This window comes from Gambusia affinis, linkage group LG17 (genome assembly GCF_019740435.1).
Source record: "Gambusia affinis linkage group LG17, SWU_Gaff_1.0, whole genome shotgun sequence".
Taxonomy (NCBI): domain Eukaryota; kingdom Metazoa; phylum Chordata; class Actinopteri; order Cyprinodontiformes; family Poeciliidae; genus Gambusia; species Gambusia affinis.
The window spans coordinates 11,532,113-11,548,679 of record NC_057884.1 but is presented as its reverse complement, the minus strand read 5'-3'; the positions used below and the strand labels follow the sequence as shown (position 1 = coordinate 11,548,679).

General features: G+C 39.1%; 1 protein-coding gene across 1 annotated transcript in view; it reads right to left on the bottom strand.

Annotated features, from left to right (window-relative positions):
* Nucleotides 1-16,567, bottom strand: part of LOC122819665 (astrotactin-2-like) — a 314,363-nt gene that overhangs the window by 221,566 nt on the left and 76,230 nt on the right. Inside the window, exon 3 of the mRNA XM_044096573.1 lies at nucleotides 8,569-8,756. Coding sequence (XP_043952508.1) covers nucleotides 8,569-8,756 — 188 coding nt within the window. The remainder of the gene's footprint in view (nucleotides 1-8,568; nucleotides 8,757-16,567) is intronic.

Below are 16,567 nucleotides of genomic sequence, written 5' to 3'. Positions count from 1 at the left end.
TTGACACTCACCAGAATCGACATGCCTCCAGCAAACTTGTAGATAACTTGGGATGTTGGAGGAAGTAATATCAGGACTGCTCACCGTTGTTATCCAGCATATTAGTTCCGACAGTTTAGTTCCGATAGCTTAGCTGTGTTAGCTTAGCCTCCTCGTTGTTAACAGACAACACCGTTTCTGTTGTGTGATTGTACATTAGAGAAATATGAGGACAATTTCCTGGGCTAATAAGGGATATAAACGCAAATATCGGACATGAAAATGTATACTTACATTATAAAAACGCACACATGTTTCATACACACTGGATTAAGAAAGCATTGATATTGTATTTTATCCGTGAATGCTATTTTTTCCTACCGAAGCATAAAAAACAACTTGATTGCTACGTAAAAGTAGAACTACAAACTCAGCAGATGCATCATGGGACATGTAGTAACGAAACTGAACAAGTCCTCCTGTCTGAGGAGCTTAGTCATGTGTGGAGTAATAGTGACCCCACTGGCGAATATGGCCATTACAGAACTTGTTTCTAATACTGAGGAATTATCCCCTGAGTCATGCGTGGAGTAACAGTGACACCAAGAGGCCGATATGGGAATTGCATATATTTTTTTCTAAAAAATCTAAAATTACAGAAAATCCGTTGGATTTAGAATATGGATCCAAGAGACTTTTTTGTTCGTCCTGAAAAGATACACATATGTACCAAGTTTGGTAATTCTAGGTTAAAGCATGACTTGGGGCTGATCATTTAAAATTTTCTAGCCAGCGCCATAAATACATTAGGCCACGCCCACCAAATTTTATTATGGATTTCTTTCAGGAGGTGGATAAAAATCCATCCTAATGAGTTTGGAGAAGCTTGGCCCAAAACTGTGGAATTCAGAGCCAAACGAATGACAGCGGCGTTAGAGGTCACTTCGGCACGCCGCCACGCCCACCTGCTCCATCAAAGCCGGTCGGGGCTGGAATCCAAAATACACCAGCATGTCTTCTGTTTCTGGAAAAACTTTCAAGTTGATAAGGTCAAAGGTGTAAGATAGCGACCGTTCCCAGTAAAACATGACACTTCCTGTTCTCAGGGGGCGTGGCCTGAGTGATGTCATCATTTGACCACAGGGTCTTTTAGGTCAACCCATGATGATCAATCACTGAAAGTTTGGTTCCTCTGAGAGTTTTACTGTAGGAGTTATAAGAGTTTTATGTTTCATGGCGAATAGTCAAAGTTTGACACATAGCCACGCCCACATACTTTGAAGTACGACAATTCCTTTGATAACTTTTCACCTTTGATGCCTCAAGTGTGTGCTGAGCGATTTTGAAGTCTGTATCTGAAAAACTGTAGGAGGAGTTCGATCAAATCCGAAGGCTGTAAACATCAAAAATGGGGTCAATTTTGGAACTTTATTCCAAAATGGCCGACTTCCTGTTGGGTTGAGACCATGGCTCCAAGAGACTTTTTTGTACGTCCTGACAAGATACAAATGTGTGCCAAGTTTCATAATTCTAGGTTAAACCATAGCTTGGGGCTGATCATTTAAAATTTTCTAGGGGGCGCTATAGAGAAATTAGGCCACGCCCACCAAATTTTATTATGGATTCCTGTCTTGGGGTGGATAAAGATCCATCCTAGTGAGTTTGGAGCAGCTCCCCAAAATTGTGGAATTCAGAGCCAAGCGAATGACAGCGGCGTTAGAGGTCATCACGCCGCCACGCCCACCTGCTCCATCAAAGCCGGTCGGGCTGGAATCTTATACAGCCACATGTTTCCTGTCTGTTAACACAGTTTCATGTTGATTAGTTCAAAGGTGTAATATAGGGACCGTTCCCAGTAAAATATGACACTTCCTGTTCTCAGGGGGCGTGGCCTTAGTGATGTCATCATTTGACCACAGGGTATTTTAGGTCAACCCATGATGCTCAATCACTGAAAGTTTGGTTCCTCTGAGAGTTTTAGTGTAGGAGTTATAACTGTTTTGAATTTCATGGCAAGTAGGTGAACTTTGACCCTGCTAACCCCCTTCAACATACTCAAAAACTCACCGTTTTGATAACTTTTAATCGGCCATGCCTTATGATCAGACTGACCGAGTTTGAAGCCGATCAATCGAAATCCCTAGGAGGAGTTCGATCAAATACGAAGGGTGTAAACGGCAAAAATCGGGTCAAAATGTGACCTTCGATCCAAAATGGCCGACTTCCTGTGATACTTGGACTATGACAATAATTGTAAATTCTGAGCGTCTTGGGGAGCTCTACAACTGTACCAAATTTCAAGTCTCTACGACAAAGTAAGTGAATAGAAAAGGGTCTTTTGAAAATTTCTAGGTGGCGCTGTTGAGCCATTTTTATTGCGATTTTTGCAACGACCTTAAAATACGTAAATTTTAAACAGTCTCTATGCGTCCGCCAAATTTGGTGAGTTTTTGAATATGATAAAGCCTCCAAAAAGGCAATTCATTTGGGTGGAAGAATAATAAAGAATAATAATAATTAAAGCTGCAAGCAGCCTCGTGCGGCCCTCGCAGCAAGCGCTGCTCCGGCTCACTGGCCACCGCGGAGTTCCAGCCACCGCGGAAGCTCTCGCACCGTTTCCAGAGCCGGCAACCGCTCGCCACAGCGGGAGCCGTCGCGAACCTTCCCCGCCCGATTGCCCGGCAGACGACACACGTGGATGCGTTCGGCAGCGCTCCCCGACGACTCACAAAAAATTTGGTGCAGATCGGTCCATTTACGGCAGAGATATAGCTGATGGATTAACCTAGGGGGCGCAGTGGAGTCAAATTACATTTTAAAACATTTGAGCCCTTTAAAGGTTACAACATTCATGTGTGGAGTAACAGTGACACCAAGAGGCCTTAAAGGGAATTACACATATTTATTTCTGAACAGTGAACTTAAATCCAAAATTACAGAAAACCTGTTGAATTTAGAACATGGCTCCAAGAGACTTTTTTGTTCGTCCTGAAAAGTTACACATATGTACAAAGTTTCGTAATTCTAGGTTAAAGCATGGCTTGGGGCTGATCATTTAAAACTTTCTATGGGGCGCCATAAATACAGTAGGCCACGCCCACCAAATTTTATTATGGATTTCTTTCAGGGGGTGGATAAAGATCCATCCTAGTGAGTTTGGAACAATTCGGCCCAAAACTGTGGAAATCAGAGCCAAACGAATGACAGCGGCGTTAGAGGTCACTTGACACGCCGCCACGCCCACCTGTTCCATCCAAGCCGGTCGGGGCTGGAATCTTCAATACAGCAACATGTTTTCTGTCTATGGAAAAAGTTTCAAGTTGATTAGTTCAAAGGTGTAAGATAGCGACCGTTCCCAGTAAAACATGACACTTCCTGTTCTCAGGGGGCGTGGCCTTAGTAATGTCATCATTTGACCACAGGGTATTTTAGGTGAACTCATGATGATCAATCACTGAAAGTTTGCTTCCTCTGACAGTTTTAGTGTAGGAGTTATAACTGTTTTGAGTTTCACGGCGAATAGTCAAAGTTTGACACATAGCCACGCCCACATACTTTGAAGTACGAGAATTCCTTTGATAACTTTTCACCTTTGATGCCTCAAGTGTGTGCTGAGTGATTTTGAAGTCTGTATCTGAAAAACTGTAGGAGGAGTTCGATCAAATACGAAGGCTGTAAACATCAAAATGGGGTCAATTTTGGAACTTCATTCCAAAATGGCCGACTTCCTGTTGAGTTGAGACCATGGCTCCAAGAGACTTTTTGTACATCAGGACAATATACAGATGTGTAAGAAGTTTGGTAATTCTAGGTTAAAGCATGGCTTGGGGCTGATAATTTAAAATTTTCTAGGGGGCGCCATAAAGACATTCGGCCACGCCCACCAAATTTTATCATGGATTCATGTCTTGGGGTGGATAAAGATCCATCCTAGTGAGTTTGGAGAAGTTTGGCCCAAAACTGTGGAATTCAGAGCCAAACGTATGAGGCGGTGTTAGAGGTCACTTGCCACGCCCGCCGCCCACCTGCTCCATCAAAGCCGGTCGGGGTTGGAATCCCTTATACAGCCACATGTTTCCTGTCTGTTAACACAGTTTCATGTTGATTAGGTCAAAGGTCTAATATAGGGACCGTTCCCAGTAAAACATGACACTTCCTGTTCTCAGGGGGCGTGGCCTTAGTGATGTCATCATTTGACCACAGGGTATTTTAGGTCAACCCATGATGCTCAATCACTGAAAGTTTGGTTCCTCTGACAGTTTTAGTGTAGGAGTTATAACTGTTTAGAGTTTCGTGGCGAGTCGGTGAACTTTGACCCCTGCTAACCCCCCTTCAACATGCTCAAAAACTCACCATTTTGATAACTTTGAATCGCCCATGCCTTCTGATCAGACTCACCAAGTTTGAAGCCAATCACTCAAAATCCCTAGGAGGAGTTCGATCAAATACCAATGCTGTAAACAGCCAAAATGGGGTCAAAATGTGACCTTCCATCCAAAATGGCCGACTTCCTGTGATAGTTGGACTATAACAATAATTGTAAATTCTGAGCATCTCTGGGAGCTCTACAACTGTACCAAATTTCAAGTCTCTACGACGAAGTAAGTGAATAGCAAAGGGTCCTTTGAAAATTGCTAGTTGGCGCTGTTGAGCCATTTTTTTTTAGATTTTTGCGTCGACCTTAAAATACGTAAATTTTAAACAGTCTCTATGCGTCCGCCAAATTTGGTGAGTTTTTGAATATGATAAAGCCTCCAAAAAGGCAATTCATTTGGAGGAAGAATAATAATAATAATAATAATAATTAAAGCTGCAAGCAGCCTCGTGCGGCCCTCGCAGCAAGCGCTGCTCCGGCTCGCCGGCCACCGCGGAGTTACAGCAGCCGCGGAAGCTCTCGCACCGTTTCCAGAGCCGGCGCCCGCTCGCCGCAGCAGGAGCTGTTGCGAACCTTCCCCGCCCGATCGCCCGCCTCACGACACACGCGAATGTGTTCGGCAGCGCTTCCCGATGACTCACGAAAAATCTGGCGCAGATCGGTCCATTTACGGCGGAGATATAGCGGATGGATTGACCTAGGGGGCGCAGTGGAGTCAAATTACATTTCAAAACATTTGAGCTCTTTAAAGGTTACCACAGGTCTTACATTTCAAGTTTGGTGCCAATCGGATCATCCATGTGTGATTTAAAGACAATCGTATGAATATGGTCTGATATTCGCCATCTGGCCACGCCCACACTGTTCAGCCAGCATATACAGATGTCATCACCTTATCATTTTACGTGGGTTTATTTAACTAATTTTATATTTAAAAAATATACTGTATATAAGAAAATTTTCATAAAATGTATTACCTCACATGATCATCACATTTGTTAGCTGTAATGTTCAATTACATAAAATTGGAGGACAGAATCTATTTCATCACATGCTCACTTCTTACATGAAACATGTTAAATACAACAAATATTTACTTTAAGTGTGACAGTTGTGACAGTTTAACCTTAGTGATGTCATCATTTGACCACATGACGATTAATCACTGAAAGTTTGGTTACTCTGAGCTCCGTCTACTGTGAAAATCACATTGAGCTTTGCCAATTCTTAATTGTAAGCTATTGTTGGTAACATCAACAATGTTTCTCCACTGGTAAGGTTGAACTGAAGAGGAGATTGTCCAAAAAATAAAAACGTGAGTAATTTGTGTGGTCCACTGCTGTGTGGAAAACTCTAAGAATTACTTTAAAGCCCCCCACCCCACCCCCCGCCTCCAGGTTCTGCGTTACGGCCCTGCGTTTAATATCAAAGCTCAGCGTTCATCCTGCTCATATTGCTGCACATATTTGTGACACTTATCTCAATATTAATTGTTATAGTGGCGTTAAGTTGCCATTATAATTCTTGGCAACTACGGACACGTTCATTCGTGGCTGTTTTCACGTTTTTTGGACCAGTTTATTTTATTGTCTAATAAATAAAATTCACTTCCTGTCAACACTTTGGAGGTAATATCGTTTAATAGGTTTGCCAGGCAAACTTTTAACTGTAAGGATATTTTGAAAGTACTAAACTCCACAGCTTTGAGTGTGCAGCCCATGTACGGTTCAAACAAAATAATGTGGCTTCCATTAAATGAGCAAGAAATTGTTTAGCATATCAGACTCACCAGAATCCACATCTCTGCAGCAAACACGTTGATAAGTTGGAATGCAACAACAGGACATCTCACCGCTAATACCCATGACATCTGTCTCCTATTCGTTAGGTCCGACAGCTTAGCTACGTTAGCTTGACTGTCAACCGTCAGAGAACGGGGGGGGGGGGGGGGCGCGTGCGTGCGTGCGTTATAAAGATCGAACTGCACACATATCATGACGGCTTGATTGATCGTGAATGTTATCCGTGGAGGCTATTTTTATCCCAACGAGCCAGACATTGCTACGTATATGTGGGCGGCGGAGGGGGAGGAGGGGTGGGGGCGTGCGAAAACCGAACTGAGAAATAAGATTTAAGCTTTGGCATGCGCTACGTACAAGATGTTTTGAAACAATGTTTCCATAATTTTCTTAATTATAAAGAGGGTTCAATAATAAAGATATCAGAAATTCTTCTTTTCTTTTTTTACTTCAGGGGAAATTAATAAGGTACAGCTGCAGGCGAAATTCTGCAGGCTTCTGCGCAGTTCTCTAGTGCTAATAAGTGATATAAAAGCAAATATCAGACATGGAAATGTATACTTACATAATAAAAACGCACACAGGTTTCATAAACACGGGATTAATCGTGGATGTTATCCGTGGAGGCTATTTTTATCTCAACGAGCCAGCCGAAAACAACGTAAATGTGGAACTACAAAATGCACAGATGCATCTTTGGGAATTTTACTGGTAAAAATGTATACATAGTCATGTGTGGAGTAATAGTGACCCCACTGGCGAATATGGCCATTACATAACTCTTTTCTAATACTGAGGAATTGTCCCGAGTCATGCGTGGAGTAACAGTGACACCAAGAGGCCGATATGGGAATTACATATATTTTTTTCTAAAAAATCTAAAATTACAGAAAATCCGTTGGATTTAGAATATGGCTGCAAGAGACTTTTTTGTTCGTCCTGAAAAGATACACATATGTACCAAGTTTCGTCATTGTAGCTTAAAGCATGGCTTAGGGCTGATCATTTAAAATTTTCTAGGTGGCGCCATAAATACATTAAGCCACGCCCACCAAATTTTATTATGGATTTCTTTCAGGGGGTGGATAAGGATCCATCCTAGTGAGTTTGGAACAGCTCGGCCCAAAACTGTGGAAATCAGAGCCAAACGTATGACAGCGGCGTTAGAGGTCACTTCGCCACGCCGCCACGCCCACCTGCTCCATCAAAGCCGGTCGGGGCTGGAATCCCTTATAGAGCCACATGTTTCCTGTCTGTTAACACAGTTTCATGTTGATTAGTTCAAAGGTGTAATATAGGGACCGTTCCCAGTAAAACATGACACTTCCTGTTCTCAGGGGGCGTGGCCTTAGTGATGTCATCATTTGACCCCAGGGTATTTTAGGTCAACCCATGATGCTCAATCACTGAAAGTTTGGTTCCTCTGAGAGTTTTAGTGTAGGAGTTATAACTGTTTAGAGTTTCGTGGCGAGTTGGTGAACTTTGACCCCTGCTAGCCCCCCTTCAGCATACTCAAAAAGTCACCGTTTTGATAACTTTTAATCGGCCATGCCTTATGATCAGACTGACCGAGTTTGAAGCCGATCAATCGAAATCCCTAGGAGGAGTTCGATCAAATACGAAGGGTGTAAACGGCAAAAATCGGGTCAAAATGTGACCTTCGATCCAAAATGGCCGACTTCCTGTGATACTTGGACTATGACAATAATTGTAAATTCTGAGCGTCTTGGGGAGCTCTACAACTGTACCAAATTTCAAGTCTCTACGACAAAGTAAGTGAATAGCAAAGGGTCTTTTGAAAATTGCTAGGTGGCGCTGTTGAGCCATTTTTTGTGCGATTTTATGACGACCTTAAAATTCAAAATTTTTCACCAGTCTCTATGCTTCCGCCAAGTTTGGTGAGTTTTTGAATATGATAAATCCCCCAAAAAGGCCCCTCTTTTGGGGGGCAGAATAATAAGAAGAAGAATAATAAACAGTACAAAAACAATAGGCCTTCGCAGCGCTTTGCTGCTCGGGCCTAATAATAATAATAAACACTATGAAAACAATAGGCCTTCGCAGCGCTTTGCTGCTCGGGCCTAATAATAAACAGTACAAAAACAATAGGCCTTCGCAGCGCTTTGCTGCTCGGGCCTAATAATAATAATAAACACTATGAAAACAATAGGCCTTCGCAGCGCTTTGCTGCTCGGGCCTAAAAAGCTATCATATCGAATCTATTTTGTAACCCCATCAACCTTTTACTGGTGTCTGTGGATGTTAAAACTTTAAAACAGGACAGCTTCTAAGATACCTTGGAGAAAGGAGTCAAGGAGAAAGCATGCATATTGTTGAAAAAAAGAAAGTTTCAAACTTGTAGAGAACAGACCATGTTTTACAACTACAGCCGTTACGTTTCAGTCGAGAACCTACCATAACTGAGATGTGAAGCAGATGCATGTGCTCGTGCAGTGCATGAGCTGGCTCCCGAGCTGTGGGCTGCGTCGTCTGTGCCAAGAGTTCAGGCTCAGTCATGGAGACGTGGAAGTACAGCGTCCCGTTTTCCAACCACTGTTGCTTCCAGTGCACCTGAGAAATCTCCTCTCCCGTACCTGACATCTCTGAAATTCAAAATTGAGAAAGAAAAGAAAAAACTGTTTTTCATATAAAAAATGTAATAAATATAACTGAAAAAAAATAGAGGAAATGTGCAAATTGTAATGACAAAATAAAAAGAAAAAGAAAAACATTAAGACTTTGGCATAGGTCTACTTTCTTTTTAAATAATAGAACAATTTTTAATATGGTTGAGGTTCAGGTTCCGATTTTTAACGTCAGCCTGTTTTGTCCATTCCAATGTTGTTTTTCTGTTTGTTGGGATCTTACATTTGTCCAAGTTTCAACAATTCAGCTTTTGCAAAATGGATCAGCATGATGCTTTCACTTCCATGCTTAACAGTTGGTTTAGGATTCTCAGCTTCTAAAGTCTCATTTTTACTCCTCCAAATATTGTGGACAGATAGCTGGATCTTTGTCTCATCAGACTACAACAGTTCTAGACGACTATGTAGGTAACAACCATTAGTTGCTCAAAATTGAAGGTGTTCCCTTTGAAGCAGGAGCTTCTTTTTTAATTAGTACCCTCTCTGCGCATTACAATTTAAAATTGACTTTTCTGCAGAGAATGACACAGTTTGACAAATTTATAATAGGCTGGAGTCTTAGTGGTGAGTTGTTATTCAAAATTCTAACCAATTTTCTTTCATGCGAGAGTAACAGCAGGAAGCAAACCAAGTTATATTAGCTCTACTGTAGGAGTCAAATATCTGTCCAGAGTCATGCCAGGTCCTTGTTGTGGGCTCAATGATTCTGCTTTGTTCTCAAATCATTGAAGTCGGAAGCTGTATGAACAATCCACCATCACAAAAAAGTTCTAAAAGCCCAAAATTACGCATTTTCATGGCAATGTGTTTTGAATGGAACTCCAACTGTTTGATAAATTAGTTTTTGAGTCATGTATGAACATAAACCATTTCTTTTTAACACGTCGCTACAGATGCTACACTTAACTCAGACAAAATAGGTACTGGACTAAACAACAACATATTAAAAACCCATTCTTTTGGCAAGTCTACATTTTACCAATTGAAAACCCACCTCCTGGGCAATGCTGGGCATTGGGCTTTCAACGTAAAAGGGCAGAAGACACAGCAAGGTAAAAAGCAACAAAAACAAAGAAAAAGTCTGTACATTTATGTGGCAATACAAAAAAGAACAACAATAAAAAAAATAAATAAAAAAAAAAAACAGTTGAAAACAGAGCAATGGAGATCACCAGTTTATCTCACTGCAGATCGTGGCAGAAGGATCCAGTACTATCAAGTGGGAGTGGTTGTTCAGTATAGTACTAAGAAGCCTCAGGGAGTCTAAGATTGCAAAGTGTGATACAGTATATGTCATGTAGTGGGGAGGGGACAAGGGCATAGACATTCGTTGACATCTCTTATCAGTGGCAGGTACCGAATGACAAATGGCTTGTGGTGCAGCTGGTTATTAACCTGCTGATTCTAGGTCAGAGGACACAGGCAGCAGAGGAGAGCTACATGAGTTGTGCTCAATAGTAGCAGTGGCCTTAAGGTGCAAAGAGGGAGCAAAGAAGACTTTGACTCTGAATTAAAGTACAGTTATACCTCTCAACACTAAATAACTAAAATATTTTTATTTGATTCCCTTTTCTTACTTAAACTTTTCCCACATGCTACATGACATTTATTTAAAGGAACAAAGCAAGTAATTTTATGATTAAACAGCGGATCGCTATGAAGTGAAACTGCAACTTCTATATTGCTTTTAGCATACAATGCCACTTTTTGCAATTAGAGGAATATCTTAGCCTTGTCCTTTTAAACATAAAATCCTAAAAATGTTTTTCAAACATGATGGGACCTCGTTCTGTTGTATGAAAATGTTGGAATCACTATTGGTTTTGCAAATGTAAGATGTAAAAGTTATTTTACTCAAAGGTTTCCACAATTTTTGAGGCTACTGAGTTGCACTGTAGACAAATAGAGCAGCATAACAACAGACCGAAACAGAAACAGTATATCAAATAAAGTGCTCAACACGGTTTGCGGATGCAAGACAGTAACTCTGCTGTGAATTATGCTTTTCATACATGATTATTACCATAGTATTAGCTATGTGTTTATCTTTTATTGTGTAAGTTAGCTTTTTTTCTTTTATGAATAAGCTCTTTCATGAATGTGATTAATTCTTTTCTAATGCAGTAATTTTGAGCTCTGTTTCAACCTGAGAAACTTGAGCTACTGTAACACAGATATATTTTCATGCTGGGAGAATTCAACTCTGAAGTTTTGAATTGTGAATTATGAAACAAATATCTATAAAATTGTCCTAGAAAATGCCCTATACTTTTGCTGACTACAGGTTATGATAATATTTTGTAGAGTGCAGAAGTCTCAAATGCCATAACTGCTGGGCGATTATTGAGCTCTTTATGAGTAATCTGTGGGTTGAAGATATGCTACTTCACCTTTACCCTTGACAGGAGATAAAGCTTTGTCAGCTGGGCCAATAGTGCTGTGCCTCCCGCCATCTGTTCATGTGGTAAATACTGCATATCATGCAAAAAAATAAAAGATGGATTAAACTTTGCCAAACTGGATTTGTGCATTTTGGCTACATACTATATATATATATATATATATATATATATATATATATATATATATATATATATATATATATATATATATATATATATACATATATATATATATATATATATATGTGTGTGTGTGTGTGTGTGTGTGTGTGTGTGTGTGTTTCTTCTCATTTTGAAAGATGGTGGGGCAGTACTATTTTTTTGGTTTTATTGTTCCACGGTATGACTGTTATGTAGATGAGTAAGCATGCTATTTTAAGAAAGACCAGTATCAGTGTTTATGAGCATATGTCTGTGTGTGAGCATGTGTACTTGTTCTTCTCTTTGTGCCACAAGGTTCATCATTGGGCATGGATCCTATTTGTGAAATATAGGCATATGGTCCTGGGGGTTTACATACATACAGCTATAGATGTGTGTATGCTTAGAAATGTGCACACATTAGTAAACATGACTGATACTGATAAGCAACAACGTCAACAGCTTGGATAATTCAGCATTATATATATTTGTACCCTAAAATTAATTTTCTGAAGTCGATTCATCTGCCAGGGCTTGGGGTTGTTGTCATGTTTCTCCAATTGAACACTACAATGTCTCAATTTAGGAATTTGTTAATGGTACCAAGTTCGAAATCCTTAAAAGAAGACAAATATCGCAACTTCTGGTGTTACATAAGATTCACATAAAAGAGAGTATTGCTCCAACTCCTCTCAACAGGTTCAAAGCCTGACCAGCGAGTCTGCCCTTGGCTTCTTTCAGAATAGGAGCAATGGCAATCTTAATCTTAAATTTGTAAAATTTCCCTAAAAAAAATAAAATAAGAATAAGAAAAAGTTGTACTTTTGGGTTGTGTTGCACATAAAAAAAACAACAACAATAAAAAAAACAATTGCAGTGGTGTCTTCTATCTGCATCTTCTGAGCACCCAGAATGGATGCATGCCAGGTTCTAATAAAGGTTGAGACCCCACTGCACTCAGTAATTAAACTACAGGCTGAGCAGTATGCTGTTGGTCTTCCTGATTTAAAGGATGAGAGATCAGCAGACCCGTTTTGCTAACCTAACAGAGCACACATATGCACAGTCACTTTAGTTTTCCACAATCAGAACAGCATGACCTGAAGCGTTTACATGGAGGCTGTTCAAATTATCAACTGGCATGAAATCGCTTTCTCATTTGCGTTACAAATTCACTCAAAATGAGCTGAATCCTATTGGGGCATTTACATGATGCATTTTTATTCAGATCGGTCGATTTTTTTCCGATTGCTGAAGTCCACGTAAACGTAACTAGTGACAAAACAATGTACCCCTCAACCACATATCCCAATCAACGCAAACGCACCGGTATTGACAAGCAGATGTCATGCAGTTGTACAAAATTTGTCCTTTTTTGATGGACTCAATGACACCGTTACTTTATTCATCTCTCCCACTGCATCCATCATAATTACATGCAGATAATCAATTGTGATGTCATTTAGCAGCTTCTTTCAAGGACTTCTTGTAGGACAGTCGGTAGCTTACTGAGGGGTTGGCAGCAGTGATGACAATTTTGTCTTTAACCCATTTTAAACAATTAGTCTTAAAAGGTTTGATTTTCTGTTTTCAATCCATTCATACTCATAAATGCTTCTCGTCTATTTGAAAGTGGATGCTGCAACTTAAAATTACAATCCCATTTAAAATTTGTTTTATTATCGTTGATAAAGAAATTGTGTTATGGAGAATGAGAGCAATATGTGCCATCGTAAGTCACAGAAAAGCTGAAAGGTGTGGTATTTACTGCACAGTGAAACAAAGACAACACTGATGTACTGTCTATATATATTTATATTGAGGGAAAACAAAACAAGAAATCCTAAAAGATTAAAGGAGTTGGCACAGCTGGCAACTATCACATATATACAAACTAACATTGACTGTTCTCCCAAGGTGGTCTCACAACTATTCACCAACCCAAACAACACATCGGATGGACAAATAGCTCAATGACACATGGCAACTTTAAAGGTTTTCTTACTGTGCTCTGCCTTGTTATAGATTAGAACTCTGAAATTCACCAGCCGACATTAAAGAACTAAAAAAAAAGTGCTTCAACTGAGAGGGCAAGTGTCCAAAAATTAAGACTAGCTGCTTTTTTTTTTTTTCCTGAGCTCTTATGAGTTCATGTTGAGATATATGTGCAAAAGTCAACAGCTATACCAATTTTTCAGAAATTGAAAGATATATTATGCCTGATACAATTACTTAGCTTTATTATTAAAAAAACAACATTGATGTGTTTACAATTCAGTTCCCAATCTCTTCATTATGCATTTAATAAAGTGACCAATATTGACCATTTGACTAGGCCCACTTGCAACATGAATACATAAATAAATTCATTAAAGAATTGAACAAAAACTAAATAACTTGTCTACATGATGATATTTGTTTTAGATGTGAAAAACTTCATAAAAAGTACTTTGTAAAAAAAACTGGTTTCTATAGGCTAAAGGAAGATGAATACATTTCCAAACATACATAGACATACATATCAGATGAAAGTTACATCAGAAATGAAAAAGAACAGTCAAGTTAAATTAGTATTTTGTATATAGAAACACACTCTTGTTCACGCACTAAAACTTACTCTTAAATTTGATAGAAATGGGCTACTATATACTTCAAACAAGAAGCTGTGAAGACCCATGGCTCATTAGTAAATATAGTTGAATCAGCATACACCAGTGAACATCAAGTCTTATGAAAACTGATTTCTTAGGGGAATTAAAAACATACCACCCTCTCGTTGTTAATGATGATACAACTCGCACAGCCTTCAAGCTCACCAGGCACATTTAAACCATGAATAACATCACATAAATTTTATAAGTAGACTGTGTTTTAACACAGCTGAACATCTTGGCTTTATGGATGAATCAGTGTCTCACATTACATCCAACATATCAACATCACACTACCAATGCACACCACACTAATATTGCAAAGGACTGTTTATGAAACAATTTTTAGATATTTTTAAACTATCATGAGCCAACACGTTCAATGCCAGTGAAATGATCAACTTGCATCACTGAGAAAAATATATTAATTCAAAGCAATATGTACAATTAATATCACCACTGTATGTTACACACATACTGCCCCTAACCATAGCTGTTTGTTTATGTGTGCATGAGCTATAATTGCACAAGTGTATCCCTCTGAGCAAACATAAAATATGGACACATATTAAAGAAGACACAAATGACCAGCATGCTAGAGGTTTATGCTTTATGATTTTACAAGGCAAGTGGCAACAGTTTTTCCAAAGTTTTCTACCTTTAAACCAAAATTCTGAATGAAAAACTGATAATATAAATGTCTGAATCTGGGGCATAAAATGGAGGAAGAGCTGAAATCGCTGACATAAGGGACTGAATCTGTGTCCAAATGTTCATCTGATGGGACATCTGACAGAGTGCTGTCTCTTCAATAATGGTTCCAATGTGCTGGTTCAGCTCAGATAACCCTGAGGTAGCGAGCTCTCATCTTGAGCGTACAAAGCTTTTTTTCTATACGTTTTTAAATCGCCTTTTATTCCCTATGACAACTATTTACTCTTTTATTTTACCGATGTGATGCTTCACATTTTTGTGAAATTAAGATAAAAGAATTAACTGAATATAAAGCAACTTACCAGGAATCTCTTTTCATTCTACCTTGTACAGATCAATATGACAGGTTGTCTGCACATTTCCTGAGTTTACATTTTCTTTGAGATAATCGAGACAACTACATTTCCCATGCTTATTTCGGTCCATCATAATAAAAGCAGATTGAAATAAATCTAAGAAGATGTTTTGAACTTGATGAACTTCTTCAAACTGTCACGTGTGTTACACATACCAGTTTTATGTAATATTTAGATTTTTGGCAAATAAAGTCTTAATTGCCAAAAATCTAAATATTACATAAAACTGGGTCCAAATATGTTGAGTGCAAGGAAAATGGTAGTAGGAAAATATGCAGCCACAACAGGGATAACCACAGCATTGAGGATCTTGTCAAGCAAAATCCATCCAAGAATTTGGGAGATCTTAACAAGGAGTGGGTTGAACCTGGAGTCAGCACATTCAGAGCAAATACACAAAGAAGAATCCTATACATGGGCTACAAATATCAAATTCCTTGTGTCAAGCCACTCCTCAACCAGTGACATTGGACACAACACTAGAAGTGGCTTTCCTGCAGGGAGAAGAAATTGGATGCTCAAACCAATGTTGCCCTATATGTAAACAAAGTAACCCTCAAGAAATAAAGAAATCACTTACACAGGACCTGTCTGACAACATAAAATCGGGCCTGCAACAGACAGGGGCATCGTAGGGCTCACATACAACCTTTGACAGGTCCGCCTGACATTGTGGTGCAAGTGGAAAATCCATTACTTTGTTATGTGCACAAAATATAATGACTTAGCACAGATACCCTGCCTGTTATATTCATACTTTATAGTAAACTCTGGCAAAAATACTTTCAAATATAGCTTTTTGCAAAAACTACTTTACTTTTTTGCTGTCTCTATTTTTAGCCATTGCTTGAATGCTTTCCCTAATACTCCATTTTCAGTGCTTAATCAGAAATGCTGCATCTAATTCCAGCCTTACTGCTGAATTCATATTAATGTATTTTTTTGCTTTGAACAAGAGCTACTTCTTCCATGAGGTGCAACCACTCAGAAATGTATATTCAAAAAGACAAGCTTTACCAGCACCAAAGAGTTTGAGTATAAACACAACATGGCAGATGAAACCTCTACATGCTGCCTCATGAAAGAGGAGCATGACACGTACAGAAAAAAAATGAGATAAACTGTTGCTTTTAAGCATTTTTACCACCACTAAGGATCTGTTGAAATACAGTCAGCTTAATCTTAGCATTACTACATGCCTGCATACTGATCACTCCTAATATTAACAAGATCTTACAATAATTTCTCAATTTAATTTCCATATGCAGGAAATTAAATCAAAACTTTAAAAACATTTAAATGAATAAACAATATAGACCACCAAAGTAAAAGAATAAAAATTGAAAGAAATGTATCGTCTGACATTAGTCAATGTTCACATCAATCAATGAGTGTTACTCACACTGCCCCAAGCTTTAATGGACTCTTATATGGAGTCCAGCTTTCTTACTAATTAGTTGTTGCCAACATAATGAAAAGAAAAAAAAAAAAAAAAAAAAAACAGT